The following is a 21,927-nucleotide window of genomic DNA, read 5'->3' on the forward strand; positions in this document are numbered from 1 at the left end:
TCCTGGGGGGAAAAATAAAGTATTTGCAGCCACTTGACATTTGCGTGAATCGAGCATTTAAAGGGGCGCTCCGAGTTGAAGGCTTGGATGACCAGTGGCGAGAAATCGTTTACCAAAACTGGCCGTATGTATGAGAAGAGCAACTTTTGCACAAGTCTGCCAGTGGATCCTGACAACGTGGAGCAGTGTGGAGAACAAAAAAATCCACCACGACCAACAGGTTTTGCAAAGTGGGTCTGCTGTGTGACAGAGAGGACAGCACAAGCTCAGGAGTGAATTTGCCTCAGAATGAGAATGACACTGAAAGTGACAATGGAAGAGGGACTGAGAAAGTGTCTGACAAAGTTCATCTGGGGCTATTCAAATCCAACACTGAGAAGGAAGACCTCCATGGCCTCTTGCACAGGAGGCAGATGAAGACAGCGAACAGTGACTTATGCTTTTTTTTAACCAGCCCTGTTTGTTCTTTTTTTCTGCCGTGGTGCTGCTGTGTTGCTTTTGTGTTGCTGATGCGTTACATGCACTGTCTGGAAAAAAGAATTTAAGGTATGTTATTAAAACATTGAAAACACTTTCTGTGTACCGACTTTCTTTGCAAATATGGTACAATGTGGGCACCTGCCGGTAATAGACAGGTGCATCTTGTGTGTACAAAATGTTTCTTCCTTTAAAAATCAACTGGGTGCATTTTGTAATCGGATGTGCTCTATAGTCCAGAAATTACGGTAAACATTATGTTTAGATTAAGGTGCATTCATTACTCCTGAGGTGTCTGTTTGTAGTTGTTGACTGTATTATTATCTTACATTATTCTACATGTGTTGTACTGGAGGGTCCGGTGGACGACTGGTTAAGATAAGAAAACCTTTATTAGTCTCGAAATGGAGAAATTCCCAATTCACAGCAGCAAAATTATCAAAGGAAGCAGTAGAAGAACAAAATGTAGGAGCTGTTGGAGAGGCAGCCACTCTCGCGGCGCCATCTTGAAGTCCAAATAACAAAATAATTAGCGCATTGATCGTCACAGTGCAGAGGTACCGGGTTTGTGGCCTTCCTGTTTGGAATTTGCACGTTCCACCCGTGCCTGCGTGCGTTTTCTCCGGGTACTCTGGCTTCCTCCCACGTTCCAAAAACATGCATGGCAAGTTGATTGAACACTAAATTGTCCCTAGGTGTGAGTGTGAGCGCGGATGGTTGTTCGTCTGTGTGTGCCCTGCGATTGGCTGGCAACCGGTTCAGGGAGTCCCGAAGACGGCTGGGATAGACTCCAGCATCCCCCACAACCCTTGTGAGGATAAGCGGATCAGAAAATGGATGGATGGATGTGCTGTACTGGGGGAAAAAGAAAAAAATCGAGCCTCTGCCCCAGCAGCACACATACGACAAACATCCAGCTGGTCAGCAAATAGCAGGTACTTGTCTAAACTGGTCCGTGATGCAAAAAAATGTTCGGGACCACTGAATTTGAGAAGCTTAGAGTTGTGCTATCCTCTGTTGTTCAATATCTTCAGATAGCGCAATCCAGCAGGACTCCGTAGTGCTGTTATCATAAGTAATGGTAGACTCTGATCTGATCCTTGTCATCCAGGCCAAGCTGGACGAGGTTGCTCTGGGAAGATGAAGCCTGATAGCGAGTGAACAGAGGTCTGAGGCACTCAGTTAAGGTCATGAACAATTCACACGACAATCTGTTTGTTGTTTTTGAAAAAAAATATTAAACAAAACAACAACAAAAACCTGCCCTGTTCAGCTTCATGGTACCATGCTGGAACATTTTGGCTGTGTAACAGGTGAGTTTGACCGACTCTCCCGGTTGCTATTTGTGTTTTGATAAAAATGTATTGAAAGCACAGTTGCACTGAACAACGTTTGAAAGGAACAGACAGTTGGAAAAGAACGAATAGAGCAACAGAACGACAGGCAGGGCTTGGCCTCATCTAGGTTTCATATTTGGAGTGAATTCGGTCAAAAGACATTAACAGTGAATGTAACCCTTTCAGGGAGAACGGTTACTACAGTGGACAACTTATCATGTTATCAAGTTACAGGGTGCATAAAAGGGTTGAATTCACTAGGAGTATAAGCCACAGCCGAGTTTACAGTATTTTACAGCGATTAGCCATACTTTATAACAATTTCTAATGAGCCATACTTTCAAGAAGATAAATACATGTACTTACGGTATTAAAACTTAATGAAAGATATGTTTACATCTCTTGGGATGTAACATTGACACATTGATATCCAAATTTGTCAGCACTTCAAAAAGCCAAGTGTGCTGTTTCGAATGTGTTTATTTTCAATAAATAAATAAAACACATAACAGTGTTCCTCTTCATCCTTTTTGAAAACTTGCATCAGCTGCTTCCATAGCATTGCGCTTTCTACCTTGGGAACATAAAAGCAGATTGTGTCCTTGAAAAGAGTAAAGGTATTACCGGTACCTCAGATTCCACAAATTTGCTGAATTTACTGGCTGAATATTGGCACTCATACAATTACTCAAGACCAGTGGCTTTTTTTCTCTTTCTCCTTTCTTCTTTCTACATACATTCTTGCTGCTGGAGGCTGTAAATTTCCCCAGTGTGGGACGAATAAAGGATATCTTATCTTAACCTGGGTTCGGTCAATCGGTCTCAGGGGTTCGACGGAGCCTCTGCCAGGGAGGTTAAGACACACCCGACTCAAGATATCAGTTATGACACACCCGCTTGGCTATCGCTGGTTGCAGACAATCACTTTACATTGCTTGTCCAATCAGTGCTGTGGGAAAGTTCATTCGCTCAGTAGTCACTGTGTGACTGTCGTGATAGTACTTCATACAATTTTAAAAAACTATCCTTAGGCCATGTAATTTTATTTACTTTTTTCTGTTTTTAATAAATGTGTTTTTTTCATGTCTTGAATTTGTAAAATATAAATTGTTTATTTTTCACTAATGTTGGATTCGGTGAATGTGCATATGAACTGGTTGGGTTTGGTACCTCTAACAAGGTTAAGTCAAGTCAACAGTATTTGAACCACTGCACAGAAATTAGTAATACAAAAGAAATGTGATGGACCAAGTTACAGGAGTGTAATTAGCAGCGATCATTTTAGTAATTCGGACATGGAAGATGAAGTGTTTTCAAAGGAATGAAATGGCTTCAATGACCAAAGATGGATGGTGGTTCCCCTTGTGTTGCTGCCTATAATATCCATGCGGCTCCTCAGGCTTGGCGGTGAGACGCTTAAGTTTCCTTGGTGGTCTTAACAGGCTCAATACAAACTTAATAATTTATTTTTATCCCTTTGAAGAAGAAAAAAAAGGTAAGATGCTTAGTTCCTCATTCTCTTACAGTGTGCACCTATGGAGAGTGTTATCGGTGTGACATTTTCAGACGTTGAAGTAGATATGCCCAAATCAACTTTGGTGATGATTGATTGCAGTTTTTTGACATACTATGTGACATAAGGTAAGGGTTTAAAAACCTTTTAAAAGTCTAATTTTCTTTGCTGATGACACATGAACATATGGGTATTGATTTTTAAGTTGTATTAATTATTTCTAGATTGCTCCAAAACGGAATGAGGACATAAAAAAAAGAATGGTAATTTTATTTTCCTGAGCAGACAGTAAATAGAGTTTATGAGCGAAAAATGCACCATCTTGGTATGAGAGTGAATGTAGGGTACAGCAATGGAATGGAATGGTTTGGAGTAAAAGGTACACCTTCATTTTAAAAAACTGTTTTCATATATTGAGTGCACTGCATTATAAGGCGCATAGAATAGAAGCCACAACAGTGACTACGGTTGCGTTATGCATAAACTAGATGGAGCTCCACTAAAGGAAATACAATGCAATACAGCTTATACAGAGCTTTCACAGCTGTAACAAAGCGCTTTACAGAAAATTTTAAATAATACATCCGAGAAATTAGAAAGAGATCCTTATACAAGGCGCATCGGATTATAAGGCGGACTGTCTGCTTTTGAGAAAATTGAATGCTTTTAGGTGGGCCTTATCGTGTGGAAAATAAAAACTGAAATAGAAGACCATAACCAACAATCAAGAGTCATTTCAGATAATTGTGTGATGAAAGGATACATGCTGTTGTCCTTCTTTCGCATTTCCAGCCATCTCTTATTGCTGTCGATCAGTCTCTGCAGTCTACGGCCATCCACTTTCACTGACTTCTGAATGTGCAGGCTATGGGGAAACACAAAGCATCAGATGTCAAATACATCCATCCGGTGTTGTCATCTGCCATCTTATTTCTTTATTTATCTGCCTGCTCAGACGTCCAGCCATTGCAAAAGAGTCTATAAACAGCGATCAGAACAAATTGGAGATGCTGCACTTCCCAGCAAAGCAACCTCCGCACCGCGGTGATTTCAACCAGCTACCGTCATACTCAACAAGGAGACCCACAAAGTTTTATTTCTCTTGGAGAGAATAACAGTCCGCCACCCTCTCATTTTCTCTTATTCACATTTTTGTGCCTTCTTTTAGTTAAGTTTCATGAAGTGTAAAATCTTGAATTTAACCGGTATGTTTAGTAGAAATTACTTCATATAAAGAATTTCACCATGAATTGTGTGTGTGTGTGTGTGTGTGTGTGTGTGTGTGTGTGTGTGTGTGTGTGTGTGTGTGTGTGCGTGTGTGTTCGATTAGTTTTAGTATTATCCTCTCTTTTAGTAAATCAAACTAATTATTCAAGTGTGGCACCTTATACATACATACATATATATATATTAGAGCTGTCAGTTTAGCGCGTTATTATCGGAATTAATTTAAATACATTTAAACGTGATTAAATTTATAATCTCGAGATTAATGCGGCAACACGTCACAGCGGATGTTACGTTGCTCTATAAATAAACCGCAAACAAAACAACAAGCGTGTTGCACATGTCTGTTTTGCCAGCCATGGCAGCGCAAGACACCGAAAACGGATACTTAAAGAGTTTATGAATGGAAAGTTTACTTTTAAAAAGTTGCCAGATGGTTCCACTGACAAGCCCAAAGTTACCTGTATGTTTTGCAGTCATAAACTGAGCTATCATAGCACGTAGAGTCTGAAATACCACTTAATGGCCAAGCACATAGCTGATGTGAGTACTGCAACCCCTCGTCTAAGACAACTATGGATAATTTCAAAGCAAAGAAAATGGATAACACGACGAAGAACACATTTGCTGAAGCCACAACTAAATGTATGGCTACTGCATGCAAGTCTGTAAACATTGTCCACAGCTACACTCAAGCAGAAATCGTTCACATTGCGTCTAACGACTCCACTACGAATTGCCAGCGAGAGCCTCCATTACAAGCTATGTACAGAAATTGTACGTAGCGGAGAAGGCTAAGGTACACCAAGCGGGAGAAGACACTGTTTTGGGAGAGAAATAAGAGACTAGGTTGATGAGCCTCTGGTGAATAAAGAGCAGATAGCCCGTTGAGTACGATGTATGCCACTGACGCGATTATTACTTGTTTGGAACTATTTTGTGTGGAAGGTTACTGTGTTTCGTGTCCATATAAATAAAGGCTGTGGAGCTTCTCTGTGTTCGTCTGACAGTGACGGTGCGCTGAGGCACGTCGAGAGTTCAGCGGTGCTGTGGTAGCGACCACACTGAAAATAAAACATCTCCAGTGTTGTGCCTCAAACCAAGTGTAGTCATCCGAAATGGTGTCTACACAAAACCATAGAGAGACTTCTGCGCAAAAAGGACCAACAGAATCAACATAGCCTGACTGCTGTGTTCAAAGCAAACTTGAGAAAAACAAAGTATGCAACCATAGCTTAAATCCACTACAGTGAAACTCCTCTACAATCAAGTCATTTTTCCAGCAAATTTTTCACAAGAGGGTGTTTTTCACTGTAGCAAATTTGATCTCAGATGTAAGCACACACACACACACACACACACACACACACACACAAACGTATGTGTACACGCACACACAAACGTATGTGTATTCTATTTTTATTCCAATAGTGCACACTTACTGTCAGTGTAGAAAGAAAAAAGGGGAAAGAAATTGCAAAATTTACGATGAGCATTCACTTTCACTTACATCAATTTCGTGGATAATGTATTTTATTTTGCTTGCTCCATCTTTCATTTTGATCACTTTAACTCTCTTCCAGCATCAGAGCGCTTCTTGTCTTAGCTGCTTGACATCCAAAGGTCCGTTTTGTAGCCATTTTAGCAATGCAACATCCATCCTCGTCTGAATCTAACAATAACAAATACTTCCTGGCATGCAATGAACTTTTAAGCCAGCCACGCCTCCGCTACCTGGAGCGCTAATGAGAGAGAAGTGTTTTTAGCATGATAACAAGTAAAGCATTCGAGGAAACGTTCGTTTATTTGAATGTCCGTCGAGCCATAAGCAATTTACTCTGAGCAGCTAATCGGATGCTACGGATCTAGCTTCAGTATCTACACACATAGACAGTGAGGTCCCTCTTGGCCAATCGGAGGCCAGCATGATGCTCGGTAAGCCAATGGCAGAGCAGCTATGAGTATGTTGAGTCCAGGAAACTCGCAGCTGTGACCGAAATCAACATCGTTCACTATGTAAACCAGTGTGGTGGTTGCTGTTGCCTTTTTCGAACGAAGCAGTAGAGGTCGCTGTTGGATAAGACTTTGTTGTAGTGAATGTCTTCGCAAGGCTGGAGCAGAGAAAATGATTTCGTGTAACGCAACAGGGGGGGTTTTGTCGTATGGGGGGCAGGAGAATGGGAATCGTGTGAATGCATGAAGATTTCACATAAGGGGGTAGGTTTCGTTCTAGAGGAGTTTCACTGTATAGGCTGAGTACTAGTTTACCTTAGATGTGCACTTTATAATTTTATATTGCTGTTTTGATTCCCTAATAAGAGGTGTTAAAGGAGCTTTTGTGTGACAAAAATATATTTTTCACTGTTGTTGATGGACAGTAATATTGTGTGAGAGATTATGTGTGAATAACTGCTTCAAGTGAAAATATTTCATGTAAAATTGAAAATCGAAATTGTTGTTTCTGTAAATATTTGCATTTTGCACATAGAAAACTAATCCATGATTCCATGTTGATGAGGGCATTAAAACGGGAAAAAATAGGACAAAAAAAAAAGGAAATTTAGAAACCATAAAAAATGTGTGAGTAATCACGATTAATTGTGAGTTAATTATGGCAGTTGCATTTTTAATCACGATTAAATATTTTAATCTTTTGACAGCACTAATAAATATATGTAGAGACCGAGAGAGAGAGAAGCGAGAGATGATCGATCATCCAAAACCAGATATAGTGCACCTTGAGGTGGTCAAGAGTATTGCAGGTATCACACTTGACACGCTCTTTAAGTCATTTCGCTCTTTGAGCGATTCCAATTTAGACTAGAAAGGCAAATATTTGTTTACCTCGCAGGAGTATAGGATGGAGGTAAGGTGAATTTCCTTGGGGTGCTGGAGTTGAGTGCAGCTGCTTCTGGGGAACAACAACAACAACAACAACAACACCAATACCCGACAGTTTAGGCTGAACAACAACGATCACTGCTCGCATCGAAGAAGTGATGAAGAATGGCTCTACTGTGCATACCAGGAAAGATCTCTCTCCATCTGCGGAGTGTGGCATCATCAGCAGTTCTCAGGCCACTCATGATGGAGCTGTCTGGATAGGGGGTCAATCCGGGTCCGCCTTGGTTTGACGACTTCCAAAGTTTAGGTTGGCCTAGAGTGGTTGAAGATCTTGTTGCAGAGGATGCGTTGCCCTGCTTCTGGGTTAATGATCCTAGAGCACCTAAAACGGAGTCGAGCTGGCCTGAGAACATCACACCGCCTCCTAATATGTGAGAGGATAACAGATGTGATGAGGAAGGAAAAATGTATTCAAAATACTTTTAGTTTCCCCTTGGGTGAAAGACCATTGTTAGTCACCTGGCTCATCGGCGGCGTCAACAGTGGAGCTTAAGTCTGAATCTGTCACATCAAATGTGACCTTCCTCTCTCCAGCAAAGAGTGACGCATCTTGAAGGAATGACTGCAAAGGGAATCAAGAAGGTGAAAGTATTCAGCAAGAACAATGTGCAAATTAAAAACTAGTGCTCTAAACACAGTAAGGAACCTCTGCAGACCTTGGATCAGAATTACAGGGCCCAGGCGATTAAATCAACTTTTGACAGTCCTTTAACCCTTTCAGGGACAGTAGTTACTGCAGTGGACGGCTTATCATGTTTTCAAGTTACAGGAAGCATGAAAGGGTTAATCATCAGCCAAGTAATCGGCGAAAAGTCAAATGTGTGCCACGTGTTTTTACCATTTGTACTCTTACCACTTAAGGCACACAAGTAACACTGTTGTCAATTTTTATTACATGGAACTTTTGAATCCTTACAGGATCCGATGGCCCTTTTTGAGGTATTGATAGGGAAATGGAGCAATATTGTAGAATTTGATAAATATCTGCCATCCCCATCTTTGTGTCTAGCCCTGCAGCCACCAACACAGCGAGCCTGCAAATTAATGCAAGGAACGGAAATGACGTCACATCATTCTTTGACTGGGCCTTTCTCTGCACCCACTAGTTGCTATTGAGTGAGTAATAGGCCAGATCCTAGTTGTTGTTATATCTGGTGCTCAAGGGCTAGACTCATATCTCAAATGCGCGATTACTCTTCGTTAACCATTGACTCACTTTAATCCATTTATTAATTGTACTTCTGCTGAAAAACATGTCAGAAATAGTCCCAAAAAAGTGGAACGTCCAATTTTATAATAGTGATAGATGAAGCGGGCGGCCCGATGGTCGACTGGTTAGCGTGTCAGCCTCACAGTGCAGAGGTGCAGGGTTTGATTCCAGCTCTGGCCTTCCTGGCTGGAGTTTGCATGTTCTCCCCATGCTTGCGTGGGTTTTCTCCGAGTACTCCCACATTGCAAAAACATGCGTGGTAGGTTAATGCAACACTCCAAATTGTTCCTCGGCGTGCGTGAGCGCAGATGGTTGTTCGTCTATGTGTGCCCTGCGATTGGCTGGCAACCAATTCATGGTGTCCCCCGCTAACTGCCCGAAGACAGCTGGGATAGGCACCAGCACACCGCGACCCTTGTGAGGATAAGAGGATCAGAAAATGGATGGATGGATGGATGGATGGATGGATGGATGGGTAAATGAAGCACACTTTTACCGACACCATATGTTGTTCAAAGCGCTTTGCCAAGTTCACTCTTTTTGTCACTCTTTTGAAATGCTTATCAGCTGTATATGTTGTTATGTGTTCAAGGCAACGGACGCTGCATAACCAACAGGATCCCCTGCCATACACTGATCGATTTTGCAAGACAATTAACCACATCCACTGGTCATCTGGGCCCATTGCTTTAGCAGGCAATATTCCACAGTCTGCATTGTTGTCGCTTTGTTCCTTGTTGTTGTGCAAAGTAAAACTGAAATTGGCCATAACAATGCAGAGAAAATTTAAACCTGTGGTTTCCTAGCAAATATTAGCCATTGCGACACCTCCGACTTGGGAGTGAAACTGCAGCAGCAATGCATGTGGGAAGGTGCAAGGGTAAAGGCAAACTGCGCACGGCATTGCCGCACTGAGGTCCTCGTGGTCGTCAACCGCGGCAGTATAAAGAAGCTTTTAGATATGGTTCCGCATGAAGGCCTGGGATGCCGGGGGCCCTCCCATGACTTTATGTGATATGATGCTCAATGCTAACCTCCTCAGCTATGGAACCTTCAAGCTGCTTAAGTTGTTCTTTCCTGCGACTGAGAGCATTCCCACTAGTAACCATCTGCTGGCTCACAGACAAAAGTCTTGCCTCCTGACAATAGAACAAAAATGCAATTGTTTCTTTGAAGACGCAACAAGAATATGGATCACTTCTTACTATCTGCTGAGTTACCTTTGCTTCTAGGTTGGATTGCTGAGTGGAGTTGCTGTGGGCCACGTGCAGTGTCTGTCTCTGCATTAGTCGGCTGCTCTCCTTCTCCAGGAAGAGTTTGGTCTTTTCAATGGATGTACAATGTGAGGAGTTCAATCCGTCAAATCTTAATAGATGGGTGCAGAGTCATATTTTCAATGGCAGCAAGCTGTCAAGTTATGTTTTTTTTTGGTTTAGTTTCTTTATTGAACATAAAACATATACAGCAATAATTTGAAAGAAAATAAGGTTCATAAAATAGTAAAAAGGAAAGAGAAATCAGTCATCATTCAACACGGTTATTATGTTCAAGGGAGTAGGAAGAAGTAAAGAACTTATCTAGTCCTACCCAGTGTTATGTTTATATCTAATAAATAATTTTTATATCAATCAGAAAAGACAGAAATTAAGAAGAAAGAAGCCTCCGTTAAGGCTCATACTTTACCCTTAACCGTGATATTTTTACAACTTTTGGTTTGCATCGGGATTTTATACATACACACTGGCACTGTTGTGTCAATTTTCTCTTGTATTCATAATAGACAATTTCAATCCCTAGCCCTAAAATGGGCTACTGGAACAAAGCGGAGATGGGCGAGATGCGATAACATGGTTCTGTTGGAATGCTACTACTCAAGCAACCCTAGTCAGAGGGGTTACATGCAGAGAATGTGGGCTGAATGGTTACTTCGAAACTCACAGTCACGGTTGACCACGAAACAACTAGTAACTCAGTGTTCCAATATCCACAAACGGCAACTGCTGTCACAACTTGAGATTGATGAGGTACAACGCAGGTTCCATGGTGAAGGGCCCCAGGCTGCCAGATCAGAGGAGGAGCCCCAATGAATGCAGATGATGAGATTGGGAGGCCAGCCCCAATGAGTGAAATGCTGAGCGAGGCAGCAACTGACCTGAAAGCTGAGATCATGTCGAGAATGAAAGCTGGGCAACCTCGAAACCGATTACAACGGCTATGTGAAGTACCACCTGAAAGTCTAATGGAAAGTGTGAATGCAGCACTGAGGGCAATCCCTACCGTAACGATCACGGAAACCAATGAGCTGACATACGCTTCAGCATCAGTGATCCTTGAGATGCTTGGCTATAAGAGCAACCATGGAAAAGACGGTTGGAGGCTAAAATCAAGGCGGCCCGGAAAGATGTGAGTCAATTGACAGAGGCCCAGAGAGGTGTGATGAAAAGGCCGATACCCGAGAGGTACATCCAGATGACCATACCTGAAGCACTCGAAACTGCCAAACAAAGGCTCCAAGCCTTGTCCGGGCCGCCTAAAGCTGTACACGAAAGAGAATGAGGCCAAACGAATAAACAGGCTGTTCGCAACACAACCTGCGAAAGTGTACGCTCAGTGGCAGGGTCCTAACAACAGAGCTGACCCACCAAGACTGGAAACTGAAAGGTACTGGAAAGGCATATGGGAGAAGGTGGTTGCACATAACAGCAGTGCACAATGGCTGGTGACCCTGAGAGAGGAGCACAGCAACCTCCCTGAACAGAACCCAGTTACCATAACAGTGGCAGACATACAGGAAAGAGTCTCAGATATGAAGAACTGGACAGCACCAGGCCCGGACATGGTCCACACCTACTGGCTAAAGAAACTCACAGCACTCCAGGAGCGCCTAGCAGCACAAATGAACCAGCTGCTGAGGGATGGGACTCACCCAGGATGGCTAACCGAAGGGCGAACGATCCACTCCATGAGCGCCTAGCAGCACAAATGAACCAGCTGCTGAGGGATGGGACTCACCCAGGATGGCTAACCGAAGGGCGAACAATCCTGATCATGAAGGATCCCTCAAAGGGCGCGGTCCCATCCAACTATCGGCCAATAACATGTGTCTCTCCACAACATGGAAGCTCATGTCAGGCATAATTGCGGCTGAGATAAGTAGACACATGGATCAATACATGAGCGAAGCACAGAAGGGCATTGGTAGAGATACCAAAGGGGCCAAACATCAGCTCCTGGTTGACAGAACAGTCTCACAAGACTGCAGGTCCCAACGTACCAACCTGTGCACTGCCTGGATTGATTACAAGAAAGCCTATGACTCGATGCCACATACATGGATCACTGAATGCTTGGAGTTGTATAAGGTGAACAGGACCCTAAGAGCCTTCGTTGCGAACTCGATGAGGATGTGGAAAACCACACTTGAAGCCAATGGCAAGCCACTTACCCAAGTGTCCATCAAATGGCATGGCATATACCAAGGTGATGCACTCTCCCCACTGCTGTTCTGCATAGGACTGAACCCCCTAAGCCAAGTAATCACCAAGACAGGCTATGGATACCGCCTCAGAAATGGAGCTACAATCAGTCACCTCCTCTACATGGATGACATAAAGCTGTATGCTAAGAGCGAAAGGTACATAGACTCCCTGATCCACACAACCAGGATCTACAGCAGCGACATCGGGATATCATTCGGGCTTGAGAAATGTAGTCGGATGGTGACTAAGAGAGGAAAGGTAGTCCGCACTGAAGGGCTCTCTCTCCCTGAAGGAACAATAGCAGACATTGAGGATAGTTACAAGTACCTCGGTATACCACAAGCCAATGGCAACCTCGAACTGGCAACAAGGAAAGCGGCTACGGCCAAATACCTCCAGCGAGTGAGGCAAGTCCTAAGAAGCCAGCTCAATGGCAAGAATAAGACCCGGGCAATAAACAGCTATGCCCTGCCAGTGATCAGATACCCTGCAGGAATAATAAGGTGGCCAAATGAAGAGATTCAGACCACGGCCGTTAGGATCCGAAAGCTCCTAACCATGCATGGAGGGTTCCATCCCAAATCCAGCACCCTGAGACTGTACGCAAGCCGAAAGGAAGGAGGCCGGGGACTAGTGAGTGTGAGAGCCACTGTCCAGGATGAAACATCCAAGCTCCATGAATACATCAAGGAGAAGGCTCCAAAGGATGACGTACTCAGAGAATGTCTCAGACAATGGGGAACAGTAGAAGAGGCGCTGGAAGAGGGACCATCATGGGAGGACAAGCCCCTACACGGAATGTACCACCGGACCATAACTGAAGTGGCCGATCTCAAGAAGTCCTAACATTGGCTAGAGAGGGCTGGCCTGAAGGACAGCACAGAGGCACTCATCCTGGCTGCTCAGGAGCAGGCCCTGAGCACCAGAGCCATTGAGGCCCAGATATACCTCACCAGACAAGACCCACGGTGTAGGTTGTGCAAAGAGGCACCTGAGACGATCCAACACATAACTGCAGGGTGTAAGATGCTGGCAGGGAAAGCCTACATGGGACGCCATAACCAGGTGGCTGGCATAGTCTACCGAAACATCTGTGCGGAGTATGGACTGGAAACCCCAAGGTCAAAATGGGAAACACCTCCGAAGGTGGTTGAGAATGACAGAGCGAAGATCCTGTGGGACTTCCAGATCCAGACTGAAAAGTTGGTAATGGCGAACCAACCAGATATCGTGATCATAGATAAAGGGCAGAGGAAATCAGTTGCAGTGGATGTAGCGGTCCCAAATGATGGAAACATCAGAAAGAAGGAACACGAGAAACTCGAGAAATACCAAGGGCTCAGAGAGGAGCTGGAGAGAGCCTGGAAGGTAAAGGTGACAGTCGTGACTGTGGTGGTCGGAGCACTCGGGGCAGTGACCCCCAAACTTGATGAGTGGTTGCAACAGATCCCGGGAACAACATCGGACATCTCAGTCCAGAAATGTGCAGTGCTGGGAACAGCAAGGATACTGCGCAGAACCCTCAAGCTTCCTGGCCTCTGGTAGAGGACCCGAGCTGAATGAGGGACGGACACCACCCGAGGGGGGGTGAGACGAGGATTTTTTTTTTATATATATATATGGATGCAAGAACTGTAATGAAAAAAAAAAACATTTTCTTCTTTTTCGACATGCCTCCAAAAATATTGGAATGATGAGGCCGATTCCTTTTTTTTGGGGGGGCGGGGGGGACACTCGTAACCTTTGTCACCAAAATGAATGAATATGAGACAAGAAATTTTACATCTGCACTACATGCAAATTCAATTTTCAACCAACTCCCGCATTTCAGGAGAGCAACGATATAAATATATTTACATGCAGTGCTTAACTTAGACTAGGCTTAAAATAGAAGTGAATAATAGCTGGTTTCAAATCGCTGATCCTTTGTCGATGTCAAAACCTTTTTTTTGTGCTACTGAAAAATAAAAAGGATTTGGCCTCATTGTGCCATCAGTTTTGGAGGTCAGCGTAAATCAGTACATTCAAGTAACATAAAGGCTGTACTGTACTTACTCAAGGATGTCGCTTTGACTGTCAGGTGCATTGGAGGGAAGCGGTTCCTCCAGGTCATCTACATGGAGTGATGAGTCTTGTTGGCCACTAGAGGGCAACTTCACCTTATTTTTGTCCTTTTGTCTGGAGCCACTCCCTCCATTGCGTATTTCTAACTCCCTAACACGGATGAAGTCAATTCAGAGGAAATTGATTATGTTCTTAAAATGCAGCTTGCAATATGATGAGAACTTCATGTTCAATATCATGACTACGTCTGTGAACATGTCATACCTGACCCTGCGACTGAGCCGGTTGCATCGTTCCTCCAGCAGAGCCACCTTGCTCTCCAGTCGCTCCTTGTCCTCCTTCGCCTTCATGCTTTCCTCCCTGACTTTGTCTCTCTCCTCCCTCAACCTCGCCTCGCCCAGCCGGGCCTCATTTCTCTCCTCCCGCACCACGTGCAGGAGTTCTTGAGCTTGAGCTTGCTCTTCCCTTCTCCTCTCCAGCTCTAGCTTTAGCTGGTCTCTCTCGAGGGTCATTTTGTGTAAGGCCTGGATACATGCAAATACAACCTTTACCCATATGTACAGTAGTTCACGTCGTCCGTCTGCATAACACACCCTTACCCCTGTCCGTTTGTCGAGATCCTCCTCTTCTTCCCCAAGCACCTTCCTCTTCTTCTTCAGATCTGCAGTCTTAAGAGGGGACATTATTAGTCCACGTACAGTAGCTTGAGTTGTATTGTTCTGAACAATTTGTACCTTGCTGTATAGCATTTCCTCCTCTCTCTTTAGCTCTTTGGCTCTCAGCTCCAACTGACTGATCAGATCCTTCAGTTCTGCCTCCTGCAGAAAGAATAAAAACATTTAAAGAATTGCACATCATTTATTTCCTTTTTGGGTTTGTTTTTTTCAGCATACAAAAAGCAAGATAAAGTCAGAGAAAGAAAAACAATGTTTATGCACCTTTCACTCATTATTATACAACATAAAAGTATGTTGTATAACCAAATTTTCATTTCCAGTCAGCGGCGGGGAGTTATGTCAAGTACGCAATATAGACCATAGATGCGCATTGATCATGGTGGCGAGAAAGTGTACAGTATAGACATGATGACAAAATGTGTTCACTTATATGGGAACACTTTAGATTTTGTAAGAAAGGAGATGGTCTAGACCAGACGGTTGCTGTGTATATCTTTTGCAAATGCCCAGTGAAATGTAAGGGGAACATGACAATCTGTTGACCAAGGTACCGTATTTTCCGCACTGTAAAGGCACACCTAAAAGCATTAAATTTTCCCAAAAGCCAACAGTGGACTTCTAAGGGTATTTAGCCCCTCGTGGAGGTTTGTGTGCCTTTCTGTTGAATTCAAGTGTCTTCATACCTTTTGTTTTTCATTGATTGTTTTGTAATGCCATTTATATTTACAGTGATCCCTTGCTACATCGCGCTTCATTTATCGTGGCTTCACTACATCGTGTTAATTTCTTTCAAAAGTTCTCTATTCAGAAAAAAAACGCAAAATGACTCGGAGGTTTTGTACATGGCTGTATGCATGATTGGTTCCCGGCGCGACGTGGACCAATGACAGCATGAGTGGATTTATCCCATGAGCTGATTGGTTACGCATCTTCGCAGCCCCGCCCAGCACCTTCCCCTGTGTCTCATCATGTGGTTAATTCTCTGATCAGTATTTCATCACGTGGTTTACTTTCTGATCAGTGTCTCGTCACTCTGTTGACTCTGATCAGTGTCTCGTCAGCTGTGGACTCTGATTGGTGTCTAGTCACACTGTTTTGTTTGCTGCGTGCGTGCGCAGCAGAGAAAAGCCAAGAAAAAAGTCGGAGAAAAGCAGCATGTCTCTCTTTGCCCCTTCCTCATCAATACCGATTAATTGTGTTAACATAAACACATTGGCTGCGCGGAGATAGCTGGCCAGCAGCTAGCTGGAGGCTAATGCCGGCTACCCTGTCAGAGCGGCGTAAAGTGAGAGAAACACACGTCTCTTTGTCTCTCTCAGAAGGCGATCCCGATGAATGTTAATTACTGTATTAGGTTTTATAATCAAAGATTGAAATAAATATGTGTACTGCTGTAGTCTTTGTCCCAATATTCATTCATTCATCTTCCGAGCCGCTTGATCTTCACTAGGGTCGCGGGGGATGCTGGAGCCTATCCCAGCTGTCTTCGGGCAGTAGGCGGGGACACCATGAATCGGTTGCCAGCCAATCGCAGGGCACACAGAAACGAACAACCATTCGCACTCGCACTCACACTGTGAAGCCGACGTGCTAACCACTGGACTACCGGGCCGCCCTCTTTGTCCCAATATGTAAAATATAAATACTATTTACATATTTTAAACATGCCCTAAGGGGGGAAACCGACTCTCCCATCGTGGTTTTTCACTTTATCGCGGCAGTATCTCGATCCCCATTAAACGCGAGAAGTGAGGGAACACTTTATATGTTTCAGATCCGTGTTTGTGACCAGTTCTCATTGTTACAGCTGCAGTGGTTGTGAAGGCGCTATATAAAGCTGTATTGTATTGTATTCCCTTTGGCATAGCACCATCCAGTGGATGCATAGCGCAACCGCAGCCACTATTGTAGCTTCTATTCTGTGCACCTTATCATGTAGTGCGCCTCGTATATGGAAAATAGTTTTACAATAGGCCATTCATTGAAGGTGCGCCTTATATTCCAAGCACACACGCATTGAGTGAAAGCGGTGCTTGTTAATTTTCCTTTAAAGACATGAGAACTTTTGTATTTTTTTCTTCAGTTTTACAAACATTAAAAAAAAAATCATAATACAGCTTGATTTCAACGATCAACAGCTGCATGGAGAATAAAAACTGTCTCTGATTTCCTTCATCAGTCCTCCTTGCTAAAAGTTCAACATTATTCCTCAACCACATGACACAGGTTGCATGAGTCTGAATGATCTTACCCTATGTGAATGTGTCAGCTGTGCCTTCTCTATTTCACTGTCAAGTTGCTTGTGGAGTCTTTCTAGCTGAAGAGCGTGCGAGGCCTGAAGATGCTCTCTGTCAACCTGCAGAGTAGAAAGCAAGCGGTCCCTTTGGGCACTTTCCTGTCACAAATAAACATAATATTGAAGTTAAAATCAACACAAAGTTCATATTTTACATCCAACAGAGTGAATGCCAAAATTATAATAAATCCTGAATTTAAGTCCATGGTATCTCATTTTTAACTGGAAATGATCATGCTTTCATCTCCTCTCGTCACTTAAGCACATTATGTGCTGCCTTGAGATGTCTCAAGATGGCATCTAAGCCCTGTCTAAATAGGAACGTAGTACAGTTATTTGTCCAAGGAAGGACTGTAAACTTATATGATACTTGACAGAGACATGTTTTGTATGTCGGGGGGAAGCTAAACTAAGCCTGGGCTGTTAGTGGACATTATGGAAAACTTCACTGCATGTTATAATATGCAGATTTTTTAAAATTCCAGTCAACTGTAAGCCATTTATTTTTAGGGTAATATTGTCAGACAAGTTTCATAGTTTGCTGTAGTTTCCTGTTTAAATGATTAATGTAGACCATGGGTCGGCAAACCAAAATGTTGAAAGAGCCATATTGGACCAAAATAAACCAAAAACAAATGTCTGGAGCCACAAAAAAATCCTTATAATGAAGGCAACACATGCTGTATGTATCTATATGAGCTTCCCCCTGCAGTTCATCCCGTAGAGGAGGGGTGCACAAACTTTTTTGACGGAACGTCTACTTTTCGAACAACCAACCTCCCGCGATTGACCCGTTACCGCACACGCGCGCATACGCACACACTTACACATGCATGCCGTAGTGACCAACAGCCAGAACGGCCGCTAAGATGGACGAGGCATGGGAAACACTTTCCCATGCCTCATGTACAGTTCACTATGTGCGCTGGGGAACGGGGAGCCAGTGGAGGTTTTTAAGGACGGGGGTGATGTGATCACGAGTGCGGGTGTGGGTGAGTAGGCGGGCGGTGGCATTCTGGATGTACTGTAGTTTATTGAGGAGTTTGGAGGTTGTACCATAGAGAATGCTATTGCAGTCGTCAAGGCGGGAGGTGATGAAGGCGTGGATGAGGGTTTGAGCAGCGTTGAAAGAAAGTGATGGGCGGAGACGAGAAATGTTTTTGAGGTGGAAGAAAGCAGTTTTGGTGATTTGGGTGATGTGTTGATCGAAAGAGAGGTTATTATCAAAAAGGACACCGAGGTTGCGACAGTGAGAGGAGGGGGACAGGGTGAAGTTATCTATAGTGAGGGTAAAGTTGGTGGTTGTTTGGGTGAGGGACCGAGGACCGATTATAAGCAGTTGAGATTTAGTACAGTTAAGAGTGAGAAAGTTTGTTTGCAACCAGGATTTGACATCTGAAAGACAGTTAGACAGGGTGGAGTGGGTTGTTGGGGCAAATGATTTGGTGGATATGTACAATTGGACATCATCAGCGTAGCAGTGGAACTGGAGACCATGATGACATATGATTTGGCCGAGGGGTAAAAGATAGAGAATGAAGAGAAGAGGTCCAAGCACAGAACCCAGGGGGACACCTTGGTACAGTGGGGCAGTGTAGGAAGAGCAGTTGTTTATGTGTATGAATTGTTTCCTGTCTGTGAGATATGAGTGTAGCCAGGTAAGGACTTTGTCGGTGATGTTTAGGGATTGTAGGCAAGAGAGTAGGATGGAATGGTTGATGGTGTCAAAGGCAGCTGTAAGGTCAAGAAGGATGAGGATGGAGAGTAGGCCAGAGTCAGAGGCGAGGAGGAGGTCATTGGTGATTTAAGGAGGGCTGTTTTAGTGCTGTGTTGTGTGCGGAATCCAGATTGAAATTGTTCAAAAAGTTGGTTGTTGTTTAGGTAGGTTTTAATTTGAGATGTGACGGCACGTTCTATGACTTTGGACAGAAAGGGGAGGTTGGAGATGGGTCGAAAGTTGCTCATGATGTCAGGGTTGAGTCCGGGTTTTTTGATGATGGGGGTTACGGCAGCCAGTTTGAGTGAGGAGGGGACATAGGCAAAGTTGAGGGAGGAGTTGACAATGTTCATGACGAGGTGGGAGATGGTGGGAAAGCAGTGCTTGACGAAGGAAGATGGGATGGGATCCAGTGTGCAGGTGGAGGAATTCATTGTTGAAATGATATTGATGAGTTCGGCTATGGAGACAGGTGTGAATTCAGAGAGAGGTGAAGTAGTTGGAGTGATGGATGCTGGTAGGAAGGGAGTGGGGACAGGTGAGGTGGTGAGTGAACTGTAGAGGATGTCGATTTTGGATAGAAAGTGGGATAGGAATGAGTTGCATTTGTCAACGGTTGAAAGAGGTTGAAATATTGTCGCTGGGTTTGAGGAGTTTGTTGACGGTGTAGAAGAGAGCCTTTTGGTTATTGGAGTCGGTGTAGATTAGGTTGGAGTAGTAGGTGGAACGGCTGGAATGTAATGTGTTTTACTTGCTGCCTCTTTTTGTTTATTAAAAGGCGAACAGACTGCATCAGCGACTGCATGCATCTTTGACCACATTGAAGGGCGTTACAAAATTAAAACAAAAAAATATATTTCCCTCCCATCTTTTTCTATTTTCAAACATTTTTCAAAAAGCTCTAAGGAGCCACGAGGGGCGTTATGAGCCGCATGCGGCTCGTGAGCCGCGTGTTGCCGATCCCTGATGTAGACAAACCTCAGCATAGGTGTCAGATACTCGCATTTGTTTTTATGCATTTGGGTTTGCAGATTAATTCTTGGCCCCGCGATAACAAATGTACTCCCTAAGACCTAAATCTGGATATTACAATAAAATATGTATTGTCACTATTAATCATAAAAATTCAACAGGCCTAAATTGATGACAACAAATATGAATCAAAAAGCCTATTGACACAAAATAGTACACAATATTTATTGCTTATGGGTCTGTTCGGAGGAGTGTTGCTTCTACATCTAATTATCTGAACGTAGGCTTACCAAAATTACAGATGGCTTTCGATAGACATCTTTCTCAACACAACAAGCGAGCAGATATGTTCTTCTAACCTCCTCCAGTTGTTTATCTCTGATGTTGTTAAGTTCTCTTCTGTGCTCCTCCCTCAGCTGTTCCAGCTTCTTCTCATGGTCGCGCTGCACTTCTTCCCGCACTTCTAGCAGCAAATCTGACAGCTGCATGGGGAAAGTAAATGTCTATTGAAATCTTTGTGACAGTGAACTGACTTTCAATAGAGTACCTCTCTGTGGTACTCTGTGAGCTGCTGTTCAGGACGTGGACCAATCAGCTCCCTCCTCCTCTCTGTGCCACTGACCTTTTCGCACATAATTAAAAATGGACAGCAACAAAATGATAAAGATGTCATAGAGAGTGTACATGCTTATTGCTGTTTTTTCATAACAAAAATCAACCACCTCCTTTTTAAAAGAGTTTAGTTTCTCTTCTTGAAGTTTCTTTCTCTCTGCTTGCACCTTTCCTTCTGACTTAGCCTTTAGATGCTCAATGTCCACCTTATTCAGAGTCTCCAACTTGTCACGCTCTGCTGCCTTTTCTTCTGCATGTGTGATCCACAAATCGTTCAGCATGGCTTCACTCTCTTCCCTGAACACATAAAAAAAGAATTATAGTGTATAAAATAGTCTGAGTACATTCACGTGTTCAGTCTTGTGTTTTGAGGCGAATCTATTAACTTTTATGAATACTAACTTCTCAGAATAATTATTAAGCTATTTGACCTACCGTATTTTCAGCACTATAAGGCCTAAAAGCATTACAATTTCTCAAAAGTCGACAGTGCGCCTCAAAATCTAATGTGTCTTATATATGGATCAATATTCAGATTTCTTGGACGTAGTATTTTAATTGTTCTGTACAGCGCTTTGTTACAGTTGCAGCAGTTGTTAAAACTCGATATAAATAAAGCTGTTTTGAAATTGCATTGCATTCCTTAGCATAGCTCCATCTAGTGGATTCATAAGGCAACTGCAGCCACTATAGTAGCTTCTATTCTTTGCGCCTTATAATGTGGTGCGCCCTATATATGAAAACAGTTTTAAAATAGGCCATTCATTGAAGGTGCGCCTTATTCTCCGTCGCACCTTATACTGCGGAAAATATGGTACATAAAGTTGAACTGAGGCAAATTAAACAGGGGACTTTATCTGTGGTCTATGAAGCTTCTCAGCGTAAAAAATAAATAAAATAAAATAAAAAAAAAAAATTATTCATCTGTAGGGTGATTTTCCTAGGAAATGTCCTCCTTTTAAAAACACCAAGAAGCTTCCAGGTAGAATTTAGAATCACACAGGACTTCCTAACCGCAGTTAGAATGTATTCTCTTTCTGCACTGTGGCTTGCCCGTCTGCTGAAGTCCCACCTCCCCGGAATCTGACTGCACTCTCATTGGCCAACTTGTAGTCACCGCTGATACAATCACTGGGTATTCCAGATGTCAAGTCATTGTCGAAGCACCACGGATAAGCCGTGATACTCAGCATGTGTACATCATACTTCATCTGCTGCTCCACCCTATTTGCAGCACACAGGGAGTAGGGCAACACTGAACACACAATATTGATAATGAAAACAGATATTAAGAGGGCTGACTACTTCCGTGACAGCTTACCAATCAACATGAAATGCCTAACAGATACCTGTATCGTGGCACCCACACATTCCCCTATTCAGATTTTTAAAAATATTTTAAAGATGTTTTTGTTTGTTTGTTTTACGAGAGACGAATTTGT

At 43.3% G+C, this 21,927-nt stretch overlaps 1 protein-coding gene across 6 annotated transcripts in view; it reads right to left on the bottom strand.

Annotated features, from left to right (window-relative positions):
* Positions 1–850: 850 nt before the first annotated feature.
* LOC127609107 (centrosomal protein of 164 kDa-like) overlaps positions 851–21,927 on the bottom strand; it is a 34,301-nt gene continuing 13,224 nt past the window's right edge. For 3 of the 6 annotated variants that reach the window (XM_052078822.1, XM_052078823.1, XM_052078828.1), the window contains 15 exons: positions 20,596–20,782; positions 20,421–20,495; positions 20,233–20,376; positions 17,140–17,283; positions 14,946–15,029; positions 14,811–14,879; positions 14,476–14,735; positions 14,203–14,361; positions 9,889–10,033; positions 9,703–9,807; positions 7,918–8,020; positions 7,580–7,822; positions 7,399–7,465; positions 4,091–4,192; positions 851–1,646 (listed from right to left, as the gene is read on the bottom strand). In XM_052078822.1, the coding sequence (XP_051934782.1) occupies positions 1,547–1,646; positions 4,091–4,192; positions 7,399–7,465; positions 7,580–7,822; positions 7,918–8,020; positions 9,703–9,807; positions 9,889–10,033; positions 14,203–14,361; positions 14,476–14,735; positions 14,811–14,879; positions 14,946–15,029; positions 17,140–17,283; positions 20,233–20,376; positions 20,421–20,495; positions 20,596–20,782 (1,987 nt within the window). In that variant the 3' untranslated portion in view covers positions 851–1,546. The remainder of the gene's footprint in view (positions 1,647–4,090; positions 4,193–7,398; positions 7,466–7,579; positions 7,823–7,917; positions 8,021–9,702; positions 9,808–9,888; positions 10,034–14,202; positions 14,362–14,475; positions 14,736–14,810; positions 14,880–14,945; positions 15,030–17,139; positions 17,284–20,232; positions 20,377–20,420; positions 20,496–20,595; positions 20,783–21,927) is intronic. The other 3 variants (XM_052078824.1, XM_052078825.1, XM_052078826.1) reach the window with 3 other exon arrangements.

Source organism: Hippocampus zosterae, chromosome 10, assembly GCF_025434085.1.
Source record: "Hippocampus zosterae strain Florida chromosome 10, ASM2543408v3, whole genome shotgun sequence".
Taxonomy (NCBI): Eukaryota; Metazoa; Chordata; class Actinopteri; order Syngnathiformes; family Syngnathidae; genus Hippocampus; species Hippocampus zosterae.